The sequence below is a fragment of the Mycena indigotica genome (assembly GCF_014461135.1).
Source record: "Mycena indigotica strain 171206Taipei chromosome Unknown Mind.scaff0003, whole genome shotgun sequence".
Classification (NCBI taxonomy): domain Eukaryota; kingdom Fungi; phylum Basidiomycota; class Agaricomycetes; order Agaricales; family Mycenaceae; genus Mycena; species Mycena indigotica.
Window position 1 is genome coordinate 4,110,942 of NW_023503002.1, and position 13,540 is coordinate 4,124,481.

At 51.2% G+C, this 13,540-nt stretch overlaps 2 protein-coding genes across 2 annotated transcripts; one reads left to right on the forward strand and one right to left on the reverse strand.

The window, feature by feature from the left end:
• Positions 1-4,753: 4,753 nt before the first annotated feature.
• Positions 4,754-5,948, forward strand: MIND_00388100 (uncharacterized protein; the record flags this gene model as incomplete). The annotated part of the gene is made up of 2 exons (XM_037360712.1): positions 4,754-4,917; positions 4,967-5,948. 2 exons carry the CDS (start codon positions 4,754-4,756, stop codon positions 5,946-5,948), a joined length of 1,146 nt encoding a protein of 381 aa, XP_037223597.1.
• A 1,559-nt stretch (positions 5,949-7,507) lies between these two features.
• Positions 7,508-8,487, reverse strand: MIND_00388200 (Myb-like domain-containing protein; the record flags this gene model as incomplete). The annotated part of the gene is made up of 3 exons (XM_037360713.1): positions 7,508-7,744; positions 7,798-7,860; positions 7,909-8,487. 3 exons carry the CDS (start codon positions 8,485-8,487, stop codon positions 7,508-7,510), a joined length of 879 nt encoding a protein of 292 aa, XP_037223598.1.
• Between the last annotated feature and the right edge of the window lie 5,053 nt (positions 8,488-13,540).

Genomic DNA, 13,540 nt, shown 5'->3' on the forward strand with positions numbered 1-13,540 from the left:
CGGGATCTTCCACCGTTCCGCGCCCGTCCGAGTCCGGAACAGCGCTCGAGTTTTCATCATCACTGCCTGCCGAATCGGGCGGCGCGGCGATGTCCGGTGCGCTCTGCGCACCGCCGTTCTGACCTGCCGCTCTGTTTTCCCAGCCATCGCGAGACTTCGATTGTGCCTCGCGGTCATCTCCCCACCTGAGCATCGTGACCGCGACCGGCCGCAGGCTCAGCTGGATGCAGTGCCTTTCGCTGTGCGTGTTTCAGTCCCGTGATGTCGGACCCGTATCTTCCCGCGTGAGAGAGGAGGTCTGAAGCTGAAGCTGTTCGGAGGTGGACTTGTGCTCTGCGGCGCCGCTGCCAACAGAGAAGCAGAACGGCCGCGGAAAGGAAACAGATTCCGCCGAGGACACCCCCAATAATAGGTGCAACGTGCGAGGCGTGCGGTATTTTGGAGTCGCCTGGGGTCGGGGTATAGGATGATGAAGATGAAACGGATGATGCCAAAGATGAAATACTGGCAGAGTGCGAGATGGAGGAGGCTCGTGAAGAAGAGGACAGCGTCGTGCTTGGACCCATGGGAACTGTTGGCTCTCTTGTAAGAGCTAGATTCAAAGCCTGTTGGATATCGAAGGTACTGGGCTGCAGTGCATTTAATGGGGATCTGAGTGCTTGAAGACTGCCACTTACTTACCTTTGGGGTTTCCGCAGCCATTATGTACACCCATTCTGGCACAATAGTAACTTGACCTTGCACAGCAAGACTAGGGCAAGGAGGAATTTAGGTCATAAGTATTAGCCATAACTTATCAGATGTAATCGACGCACGGAGAAGTAGGAGAACAAGCTTTGTCTCTGGAATATTGACTCCAGGTTGAGTTGTCAGCGCCGCCCTCGCAAATAACGCATGCGGCACTAAGCAGAAATTCGACGATATTGCAGCGGCACTGGGTATCACTGGGGTTGGCACAAAAAAGGTCTTCAACGGTACAGGGCCCTTGGTCCATAGGTACATTACTCTGCAGATCCTCAGTTTGATTGTGACTATTGGCACTCTGCACTGAAACATACCAAGCTACTGCAGTCCTTAGGGCTGGATGACATGAGGGTGTGGTTAAAGGTGTGCTTGTGAAAATTTGAGAAAGTCAAAAAGCGGTATGTACCATTTCAAAAATGAATGACAGATGCAATCAACTTTGATGATCTCCCGCAGATCGCAGATTGAGAAGCTGGTCACAGATGTCCTATTTATCGATATCAAGGGTTGTATGATTCAAGGTAGGGCCGACGAGCGGTGTAGCACAAACTGATTGAAAGAAAATAAAAAGTGTCCTACATATACAGCATTGTAGTAGCAATTGAGTCCAAGACTAGCAAATGTGGGTATTTTCGGATTCTAAATTATCCTAGCAAGAGCTTAAGCTTGATTTTTGACTGAGAGTAATATTCCTTCAAAGCATTGAATCACACCAGGGCTTCTGCTTAGGATTGTTCCCAAAGCATAACATAATTCTAATGTTTAAGAGCTCTAATTGATAATTAAGAAAAGAACACTTAATCTGGTCAAGGAGAAATCAAGTTCTGTATCAGGGGCCAAATTTGTGTTCTGGGCAGAGTTTAGCAGGTCCAAGTCTCAAATCATGGATATAGGGTCGGAAAGTTTTTTTTCTGAGGGGACCCCCCCCCCTCCTACCATATCGGGTAATATGTTCCCACGATTCGCATCATGTGACCACTGATGCGATCAAAAAAGTGGGATAAAAAATTCAATGTTTGTGAAACTTTTTTTTTACAAATTTTTTTATATATGCGTATATGTATATATAGATGTATGTATGTACCTGGAACCTTCAAACACACATGGCAGGCCATATCAACTCTTCAACATGTTCACCTCTTATCAATCACCTGGCCCATGGACCTATAACAGAGTAGGCTATCCAAGCTCATGGGCCTGAAAGTACATAGATATAAGTATGAGGTTTGTGAACCATAGAAATTGGAGTGTATATACTATATTTTCAGTGTCTTTACACCCATATAAGGCCCAAATCTTTCATATACAAAAAGTTTTTTTTACTCCCCTGGGACCCCCCCCCTCCCCCCTACCCCGTGTGCCTGATAAGGATCTTGAACCCCCCTTGGAGTTTAGTACATGATGGAATTTGAGCAAGATTTGGACTTACTGGGGTTGTCGTTGTCGAGGACGACCTCAGGAGGTTGTTGACAGCCGGCGAGAGCTAGCGGGACTGGCGGGAAGACGTCCCCGACCTGATGACAGCGGGCGGCGATCATACGCAATGGTCACTGTTCACCATCTAGGGGGCCAAAAGGGAGGTTCTCCTGATATTGATTCTAGTGCTGGCCAGAATTATATTATGCTTGATTAAATATTGAATATATTCAGAATATCATGAATATATTATGCCCTTCGTGGATCACTTGAATATGATTATGTTTGAATATATTATATCATATTATGACTATACTATATTATAGTCACAGAATATTCAACTATAGTAAGGTGGATGATTACAGCTATTTTCTCAGTCCATGTACTCAGTCATAGTACTAATCTTAGTCTGAGTTTGATCCTAATTCTTCTTTGTTTAAACAATGGACACTTGATCAATATAGGAGAGTACTGAGTCCAATGTGCATGGATATGATGCTATTATATAATTTGCCTTTCCAGTTCTCATAACAATGAAAAAGGCTTCTGTGCAATGTGGAAGAGAATTTTAATAACATATAACATCGGCATAATTGAGAAATTACCAAATAAGGTCAAGTTCAATCATGTGCATGGTGAGGCCCAGAAGTTTCCCTTCAATATCTACTATCTCAGCTAAATGTGTGTAGGATACTTTTGATGGCAGAGATGTCACACTTTGGCTGTCTGTCATACTAGTACTATTCACATAGTGTCACATTGTTTGCAAACACCCTCTTCCTAGAATGCCTGTTTATAAACAAATAAAACAGGGGTGTTTATAAACCGGTTTACAAACATCCCTATATAAACCAAGCCCTACGAGCCTCAATCAGATGTTATAAATACAAGAAGACTCAATTCAAATTCACCAAAAGGCATTATCCCAGAATCAATGAGAATCTTACATGATAATGAAAGCCTTAGGATGTTTGGTGCACATTTAGGAAATAATCTGAGAAGCACTACAGTAATCCTTGGCCATCTGTACTGGAAAAAAAAATTAGAGGTGATTTAGCATGTGCTACATGGGCTGGTCCTGCCAGTGGACTGGAGGGCAAGCAACATATAATAACCATGAGCATTACAGGACAAACACAATACCTAACTTGTGTTCAAGGAATGCCAAAGCAACATGCATTTCTATGGAATAATAAAAAAAAGCAAGAGTGTCTCATGATACTATGAGACTACCTATTGAGGCACTGGCAGGAGGTAGAAGTATATTTAATCTTGAAACTAGAAATGAAGCAATTGATTTATGGAATCTGAAAATATATCTTTCTCAAGGGAAGCATAGACTATCCTGATGTTTCTTTGTTGACAGTTTGATAGATAATGTTTGGACACGAAGTTACCTTCAAAAACCTAAGGGGACTATCATTAATATCTGACTGATATATGTAGAATATTTGTAGAAGAGGATGCCTTTATGTCCCCTTATCCAGAAAGAAGACAATATAACCAGAATGTCATTACTTTGGATAATGTTAATATATTCATAAATACTAAAGTTGCCTGCCCAGGGGAGTATATAAACCTAGATTACTAATTGTATTGAGAATTGTTTCAGCTCAAGATTTTAGTGATAATATGAAATTTGAAGTTTTGAACTACATTTTACTAATACATCAACACCTTTAAACAGTCAGTCAGCATGGTTAGGCGCACTTATGCTGGTGCTTGAACATGGTGGCCCTCATAGTATTATCAAATATTTGTACTAGTGACTCAGTCTTGTCCGATTTGTTAGTATATAAGGAAATTTGATGACAATCAAAATACTGCAAGTCTATCAGGCGGGTCACATACTGTTACAAAGAGCATAAGGATTATTAAGTCCAAATATCAAATACCTCTATGGAAATCGTCTTTTATTAATATCAAAAGAACTCGAGCAACAATAAAGGTTTATCCTATCATGAGCCTACAGATGCTGCTATATGGAAATCAATTAGCTTAATGCATTTCCATGTTAAAATCAGAGATTTACTATAGAAAACAATGCATAATACATTCAAGGTAGGATTCTTTTAGGATTCCAGAGACTCTTGAACATATTATGTTAGAGTGTGTAACTAACTAACCTTTGGGCTAACTTTCCTTTTGTGGAAACAATTTGTTTTTGGTAAAAATTCATTCAAAGACTGGTACTTTTTAAATCAACTTTCAGCGGCTGGAGTCACGGTATACTCCAGAGTGCATGTGGTTCTCCAAAAAAAGACTTCTGTGGAAGTGACTAATAGGTATTGTTTCCTCTTTTGTTGTTCATCCAGTCACACGACACCATGGAAACAGATGTACGGTGCGTGTGAAATGGATGTATTGACAATACACATGTTTGGTTGTTTGGTCTTAGCTATTCACCCACCGTCAAGCTTCCCTTTTGTCGTCCGTCGGCACCATCAGACCTTATTGTGTCGGCTGATCGTTACGACACCACGCTAATTAGACACGTTGCGCCACAGCCATTGATGCCATCGAATGGCTGATTTCCATTGCGCATGTCAATGGCTGCCATAATTTCCTTATTGCACAACCACCACCACTATCGATGGAGGCAAGGATACTCGCAGCCTCACTGGGATTCCATGGGCTTCTGGGTGCCATACTAGATGCACAGGATGAAGAATGGATTGCGCGGCAAGGCCGGATGAGGGAAGGTGGTGCAATAGACCTAAGTACGCTTGGTGATGATGTCTGGCTGATGCATTTTCGGTGTGTTATCAGTTTAGGGACTGTGAAATGAGCTCAAGCTCAATCATAGTTTCACGCGAGGGGAAATGGGGCAGCTTGCTGAGGCTCTTGATCTTCCAGTAGTCATCCAGTGTCCGGACTCTCGCAATCGAGAGGATCGGATGACTGCGTTGTGTATGCTACTCTGCCGCCTGACGCACCCATCCCGGATTGACGACCTTGAGATGCAATTTGGCTGGGAACGGTCTCGGTTCTCTCGCATTTCACGTCTTACAGCTGCCGCAGTATACGATCGATGGAAGCATCTGCTACGTTTTGATCCCCACTGCCTGACGAAAGAAAAGCTGGCGTACTTTGGCAAGGTTGTGGAGAGACACGGGGCCCCTCTAGACTCGGTCGTGGGCTTCATTGATGGGACAATTCGCAAGATTGCACGGCCTGTCCGAAATCAGCGAATTGTCTATAACGGCTGGAAGCGCATTCACTGCCTTAAATACCATGCAATCGTAACACCCGATGGACTTTTTGCCCATGTATTTGGTCCCGTTGAAGGGCGTCGACATGACGAGACTGTTTTTCAACAAAGTCAGGTGGCGGAGATTCTGGACAAACATTTCTGGTCACCTGATGGACGTCGGCTCATGATCTATGGGGATCCCGCATATGGTGTCTCTGGCCATGTTCTGTGCCCATTCAAGGGTGCAGATCTTACAGAGGAGCAAAGACGGTTCAATACCTCTATGAGCCGAAATCGTGAAGCTGTGGAGTGGGGATTCAAAGAAATAAGCCAACAATTTCCATTTCTCGACTATGCACGGAACCAACGGCTTCTACTCTCTCCATGTGGACTCTACTATTTGGTGGCCATCATCTTCGTCAACGCACATACAATTCTACACAATCCTCAGATCTCCTCCTACTTCCAATGCGCACCTCCGACACTTGACGAATATTTCACGGGCGGGCCTGTCGATGATGAAGAGCTTGATCAGTGGTGCTTGGAAAGTCCGTATGAAGAGATGGAAATACCGGAAGATGATGACAATGCTTGATTAGATTCTAGCACGAGTAAACTGTTTGTTCTTTGAAATAACAAATTTGAGACTAACCATTGCTTGCCTATCGACCGCAGGAGCGCGATGTGACGTTCTGCATCCTCCAAGCGTCGACGGACAGCCTCCCGCTCGTTGTCGCGATGCAGATCTACCAATTGCCGCACTGCGTCGGTAAGACCCTGCACATTGGTGTTGAGCGACGTCTGCAGCGCAAGCGTCTCCTCATGGCGCTTCTCATCAAGTTTCCGTGCCTCCGCCAGTCGCTTTGCATCGCTTGCATTCCGCTCCCGTAGTGTCTCGGCTAGTCCGTGGTTTCGTCGTCGTCGTTTGTTGCCTGAGGCGACTGCCTCGTTCTCCTTGTCACTCCCATCATCTGAGAGTGCCCGCCTAATGAACCTTGTGAGTACCTTGAAGACATGCAAAAGACGACGCACTTGTAAGGGCAACCTCGCGAGGCTCGAAATCAGAGTCCTGAGCAGAGGGGGAATCCTTAGTGAACTACTACAACAGGAAGGGACGCTACAGACTCACCTGAGCAGAGGGGGAATCCTTAGAGAACAAGCCAAGGAGCCCTCTGCTCAGGTGCACTACTATATACTAGTGACCGGAGTAATGATAGAGTGACTGCATAGCGACGAACGACGCATGGGAGAAGTCAGGTGTCGCTAATGGACCCTAGGTGAGTGTCGAGTAGCCCTCGAAGCTCCGGAGAGGCAGGTTTGGGACCGTGATGCCAAGGGAGGAGCCCAGGCATCCTTAGAAGGCCTAAGAAGGGCTTCGGGAGGTCCAGGCTGCCTCTGAGCGTCTCCGCTTGTGACCGTGACCGTGACAACCGGAATCGGAACCGGAATCGGAATCGACTCCGGGTGTGTGACCGTGACGTAACGGCCGGAAACGGAGAGGGAAGGCGTGGAGCGGAAAGGGAAGGAGTCTGGTCTAGCCCAAGGGCCGGGAGTGTCGGAGAGGACCAATGGGAATGGCGGCCAGCCATGACCACTGGAGGGTAGCGACAGGAGGGGTCTCGGAGACGTCCCCGGACGTCTCCAGAGAGGTGGGTGTGAGGGCGTGCAGCCTGGGGGCGCTGCGGTAGGCACGAGCCTTAACGGCAGTAGGCCTCACCCAAAGGGAGACCCGAGGACGGGGGGCCGTGGTGGCGGAGTGGGAAGCGGAGCCATGGCGAGGCTCAGCCATCCGAACGTAAGCCCGAACGCTGACATAGGTTGGAGACACCTAAGAGGTCCAGCAGGTAGAGATCGTAGGGAGACCTTGATAAGTGACAGCCCAGAGAGGCTGGCAGGCCATAGGCTCAAGGTCTAGAGGGAAGTGGTGCATCCACATCCGGAGAGGTCTCCGATGGCATTAGTGATCCCTGATGGTGACTCCGGAGAGGCTCCCGGAAAGGGGTGGCCAGGGAAGTCGAAGACTAGGGATTACTGGATGTGGGATGTGGTGCGGGCAGTGGAGGGAGAGCGTCAGGGTGTGGAGACACGGAAACACGAGCGGAGACGTGGAGACGCGAGTGGAGACGCGGCGCTTGATGGGATCAAGTGACGGCATCAGGGTTTCCCCTGACAGCACTTTCGTCGGCGCTGGCCCTGCTTCTCGCGGACGGAGGCGCTGTCCAACTGAGCCACGTCAGTGAGATTTTCACGACGAACAAGACCTCGCATGGCCGCGTCTCGGATTTCCAGCGCCGCATCCTGTTCGACCTTTGCTTTCTTCTGCGCTGCCGTCGACTTGTCCGTTTTGCGCAGCTCTTGCTCGTGATAGAGCTCGTTGATCGAGGTTAAGCGCTAGCGGCGGACAGTCAGCCTCAAGGCCCAGCAGTTAGAGTGTAAACATGCACCTGTACATGCTCGTCGACCTCCTCATTCGTCCCGGTCTTCTGCAGCGAGCGCGTCTCGTCTGCCTGGGTAGGAGTCAGCCCAAGAGTTTAATAAAACGGCCTGGCACTCACCCTGTGTGCCTTCAATAATTTGAGGAATCGGGCCTTGCACGCGTTCCCCGACTTCGAAATCTCCTTCCCTTTGATTCGACTTGCGCTGGCCAGCTGAACAGAGAGCGAATCCCAAGCTGCCATCAGTGCAGCGCCGCGACCAGCATCGAATGGCCTCAGCACCTCGACCTGCTCCACCAGCAGTCGGTCCTGGTACGGGAGCCACGCGGCTCCACGGGCGTTGCGAGCCTGACGCGAATCAGAGCTCGGAGAGCCTGCATTCGGGGCCTCGTCATCACTCGATGGCTCCTCCTCGGACAGCAAGGCAGGTGTTGGGGAGTGTGATTGCTCCCGCTCGGGCTGGAACTCGGTGTCGTCAAGGTCCCAGTCGGGGCTGTACCGCGGGGGGGTCGGATCTGGGGTGGGTGTCGGCTCTGGAGTGGGGGTGGGTGTTGGCGTCACGGTAGCGGTTGGGGCTGCTTGTGACCGAGCGCGTGCTTTTTTTGGACCAGTAGTCGTTACTTTCCGGGGTTTCGTGCGACGTCGAGGGCTCGAGATGGCAGTCGGTCGTTTTTTCCGAGTAGCTGAGCGCAGTTCCATGAGAGTCAGAAGCAAGAAGTGGATATGATGTCATCATTGTGGAGTCAAAGCCATTGACATGCGCAACGTAAATTAGCCATTCGATGGCATCAATGGCTGTGGCGCAACGTGTCTAATAATTGTCACTCCCAGTGGATAAAAACCTGTTCCCAGCACAGACTATCTTCACCACTAGTACGCTGACACTCTCATACTACTCCCTACATTATCACCCACCAACGATGTTTGTAACCCAAACACACTCCGCCCGCACGCCGCGCAACTACTACCCCGACTCGCCATTCAACGCGCCGCGCGCACGGGGACGCAACCCGCTCGGTAGCGCACCGATTCCCGGACCCGGCCTCCCGCCGTGGATGACGCCGCTGGACCTCGGCGTTGGGACACTCACGCACATTTGCCCGCCGACCATGGGCTTCGTCAGCGTCCCGCCCCAGACCAAGTGGCTTAGCATTCGGGACGGCCGGCCGTTCGAGGGTGAGGTGGACGAAGAGGGCAACTTGATTCCGGAGAGCGAACAGATGGGTGAAGAATGGGACGACGAGATCGACCTCGCGGATCACAAATTCACCGACATCCCGCTCGACAATGGCACCGGACCGGCGACTCGGACGACCGCAATGCAGCCAGTTCGGCCGCCGAATGTGCAAATTCCGGCCAATGGTCATCGAGATGGTGTCGCCACCGCCGTGCCTCTGCATCCGGAAGTCGAAATATCGACAAGTCAGAACAACCCGGTAGCCGCCAAGGGACTTACAAACGTGCTTGGACTGTCAGCACTTCCGACGAGGACAGAAACGCGCTGGCAACATGGTGGCTAGATGCGGAGGTTTGAAACACAGGCCGCAGGCGTGAATAACTCGATACATACCTGCCAGTGCTATGAATTGTTGAAGGAAGAAGGGGAAAACCAATGATTATTGTAGAGTGATACAGCAGTACTTATAGTACTCTAATCTTTCTGGTAGGTTCTAGCTAATGAGTCAATAGAATATTGTAGAACAATCCCCGACGCATCGGCGTCGGTGATGGCGGTCCGGCGGCTGACGTGATCCGGCCGGTGAGACTCGGGTTCGCTACCCGATACTTCAACACTCCCCCTCGAACACGAGTCGAGCTGAGTTGGGGTGTCCGTATTTCGCAGATGGGAACTGCCTCTCGTGAGAGAGTTATTGCGCTGACAGCGCTTCAATCGCAAGGCCGCCGAAGTAAGTGGCGTCTTCGGTGGTGACAAGTGCTGCTCCGGGCTTCGCATATTTCTTTGTGCGTGGCCCGAGTATAATATTGTCGGTGGTGATTTGGCTACTGATGTCTCGCGGGGCTTTCGCTGGCTGTGCGCGTTGCTCCGGACGTGCATGAGTTGACGTAGGTGGAGATGGGGTGAGAGAACTTAGAGGTGATGGCGGCGTGGTCGGGATCAGCGCGTTGCTACGTGGTGGTGTCGAATGGGCCGTGGCCATAGCCTCGGGGGCCATGCCGGGCTTGCCATTGACTGGGGTGATTTGCTCCCCCTGGTCCTGCCGTGGTGCTGTTGGTACAGCCGGTTGCCAATTGTAATCCTCGTCGTCGCTGTCTGGTGTGGCAGTCGTCCAGTTTGGGGTGATGTTGCCAAGGGCGTAGGACGTTTCCGATGTTCCGGCAGTGGGCTAGCCGATGCCCATTCTTGGCGATGATGATGTCGCCGCTGTCATCGGGGAATTCGAGGCGATAGCCTGCGCGGTGGAGTCGTCCGAGTGAGATGATGTTGTGGGGTGAAGCTGCAAGGTAGAGGACGCGGAGGAGTGTGACCTTGTTTACCTTAGACCCAATTTTGAATTGCAGTCGTACTGTTCCTTCCCCCAGTGCTGGAAGCTTACCAATTCCGACTACATAATGGCTTTGTAGCGGCATATATGTGTGGAAAAGTGCTTTATTGTTGACGATGTGGGTGGTGGCTCCGCTGTCGAGCAGCCAGGAGCTCCGGGTCAGCGTTGGCTGCTGCCCGCTGGCCATTAGGGCGGTGTCCGGCGAGGATTCTCGAGCCGGTGATGGATTCCCGCGTCGACGCCGGTGGCGGACCGTGCGGTGATAATTCGCTGATCTTTGTTGGGCCGTATAGGCGATGTGCGTGTCGCGGCACTGGGAATCCCAATGGCCGGGCCGACCGCAATGGTGACAGGTGAGCTGGCGACTGGCGGCGTTGGCGCTGAGTCCGCTGGTATGCTGATGCGAGGAGTTGGGCGCGGGCGATGCCGTGTCGAGACGAGCATCCGGCCGGAAGTGTGGAGGCGGTCCCGAGCCGCTGACTGCTGGCGACGGCGCAGTGCTGCCGTCCGAGTGTGCGTGGGAGTTGTTGCCAAGAGAGTGGAGCGCATCGCGGGTGGTCCCGGGCCGATGGCTGTGCGGTGAGGCGGTACGCGCTGGAGATGCCGTGGGGTCATCCAGCGTGGGGGTGCTGTGTACTCGCTGTCCGGTCCGTCCCAAAGACGCTCGTTGGGCTGTCTCCGGGGTGTAGCTAGGCGGCAAGAGTGCTGATGCGCTGGCGCTGATGAGAGGCGTGAGAGTGTGCGTCATAGCGTGAGAGTTCCGCGGAGTGGGAGGATGATGCAGGCGAGGATTGGTGCGTGTGTTAACAGTTCAGGCTAGGCGGGGCCCATAACCTGTTGAAGGAAGAAGGGGAAAACCAATGATTATTGTAGAGTGATACAGCAGTAGTTATAGTACTCTAATCTTTCTGGTAGGTTCTAGCTAATGAGTCAATAGAATATTGTAGAACAATCCCGACGCATCGGCGTCGGTGATGGCGGTCCGGCGGCTGACGTGATCCGGCCGGTGAGACTCGGGTTCGCTACCCGATACTTCAACATGAATACCCTTCGAGTGCGCTCTAGCCTGTAGGGGAAGCCGTTATTAGTTTATGGAATAAATCGTTCACCACACACAAGTCTCGTAGTTTCCCGCTCCGAAATCGCCTCCCTCGCAATCGCCAAATCCTTCTGGAATCTGCATGGCTTCGCCAGTCGTCCGTACTTGTGCGAGCCCGATCGCAAACTATAAGGCGTATGGTGAGCTCAGGGTATAAATATGTGACACAGTCTACGCACCTGTGGTCTGTTCATTCGCGGCTCGCCTACGGATTCCCTTCCGTTCACCCGACCCTCCTGCCCAGCCACTTATTCTCGTTCTGCAGCTGCTTGTTCTCAAGCCGCCCATTGATGCTTTGACGAAATCCACACGCGAGAATCGAGAGCGAGCGGGTGCCGCAGCCACTGCATGGGGATCGAAAAGAAGAGTGAAAAGTGTGACTCATCACGGTGACAGGTGATGGGAAAATTTTTCAAAATGTGATTGCCGCGGACCCTCTCCTTCGAACGACCATGTCGCAGCCACTGGAACCTTCCCACTCGTGCACGGCGTGCCGCAACCTGCTCGAGCTATTGTATGCCAGTGCAAGCCTGAGCTTACTGGTAGGCGTGAGCATCCGCTACCGGGGCCCTTGGGAAACTTAAGCTTCTGGCTGCTCGACAATGACGGAGTCATCCGCCTCCGTCAACCTCGGATTCAGCAGGACTTGCTCGTCCTTGACACACAAGGGGACTCAGCAGCAGATCCGAGTGCCATATGCCTTGGGTAAACTTCAAGTTCCTCTTAGGGGGCTCTGTGTTCTGCCGTTCTGGCACTGTTAAAATTCCAGTCAAGAAAGAGCTCCTGCAGCGGTCGAAGAAGCTTGGATTCCTATGGCTAACATCAATCTATCGAACGTCCTTTCTTCCCTAAAGGCTCTGACTGCTGCTGATACACTGCTATGGCTGAATCACTGGCAGGCTGGTCAGTGTTGGCCCTTGGGTGGCCAGTGCTTGATATCCTTTTCAGAAATTTACCAGGTGCAGTGTGTTGTTCATGAATCATATATAACCTTGATCATATGACCTCATCCAGTACTGCGCTCGTGTTGGCTTCCCATGATATGTGCTTCGAATTGAGACGGGTTCATATCATCTGAAAATCTTATACTCTTATCTTATCGTTCATAGATCGGCTTAATATCGGTGGACGCTACATCTCTCAGCTACCGAAAGGCTCACGACCTGCGTCAGCTAGCCGCGGGGGAAGACACCGTTGCCTGCACCTGCGTGTCGCGACTCCAAGCCATCTTCAACTGAGCTGTATTCGCATGGGCGATCCAATACGAGTCGGCCGAGTCGTTGTGGAATTGCGGACCCAATGCGGGTTCGGAAAACCGAATCGGCGGCATTTTCGGGGTCTGGGCAGATGGATGAGGAGTAACGCCAGCACAACTAGTCTTTGCGGCTTCCTCCCCGGTTGTCGCGGTCTCATCAAGACACTTCACAGCAAGACGCTGGAGCTGTCGACAGCGCGGGAACAATCGCAGTTAATGCCTTTGCCCTCACGAATGCGACAATTTTATCCTATCGCACGCAGATCGGGCGGTGATCTACCCTCGTCCGAAAGAAGTGCCGGGATTTACCCCGTCTCCGCTGCGCGCGTCTCGCATGCGCCGACCTTCACGTCTGCAAAGGGCCTTGAATGTGCGGATAAACTCTCCCCATGATTCGAAAATTCCCCGACATCGCTATCTTATCTCTGGATGACAGGACGATATCGCGTCAGCGGCGACGGTGTTTCCCGATCGGGACGCCTGGTGTAGCGGAGAAATTCGCTGGTATGGAGAGGCTTGGCAGGGATGGCACGAAGTGTCGTCATAGGCGACGCGTCTGAGGTTGTGGCGTTTAGTCTTGGGGCTCCGCTCGCATGCGCAGTGGCTTGTAGCGCCGCATTGGCATGCGCAGCGAGAACGGCCGCGTGTGAACCTGCTGGACCGTTGGTATTGTGACTGGTAGCGCCGAGCTGGCTCGCACCACGAAGGCGATGCTGTGTCTGTGGGTCCAGAAGGCTCCCCAACGCATCCTCGACATGTGCACAAGCAGGCTAGACTCACTGAAGGTTTGCAGATGCCCACGATCATATGGGAGGCGGCCGAATTAGGAAGGGTCAATGGCTTGAGAAGCGTTGCCATGAGGCGGGCAGAAGCCCCAAGGCCTCGTCAAGTCGA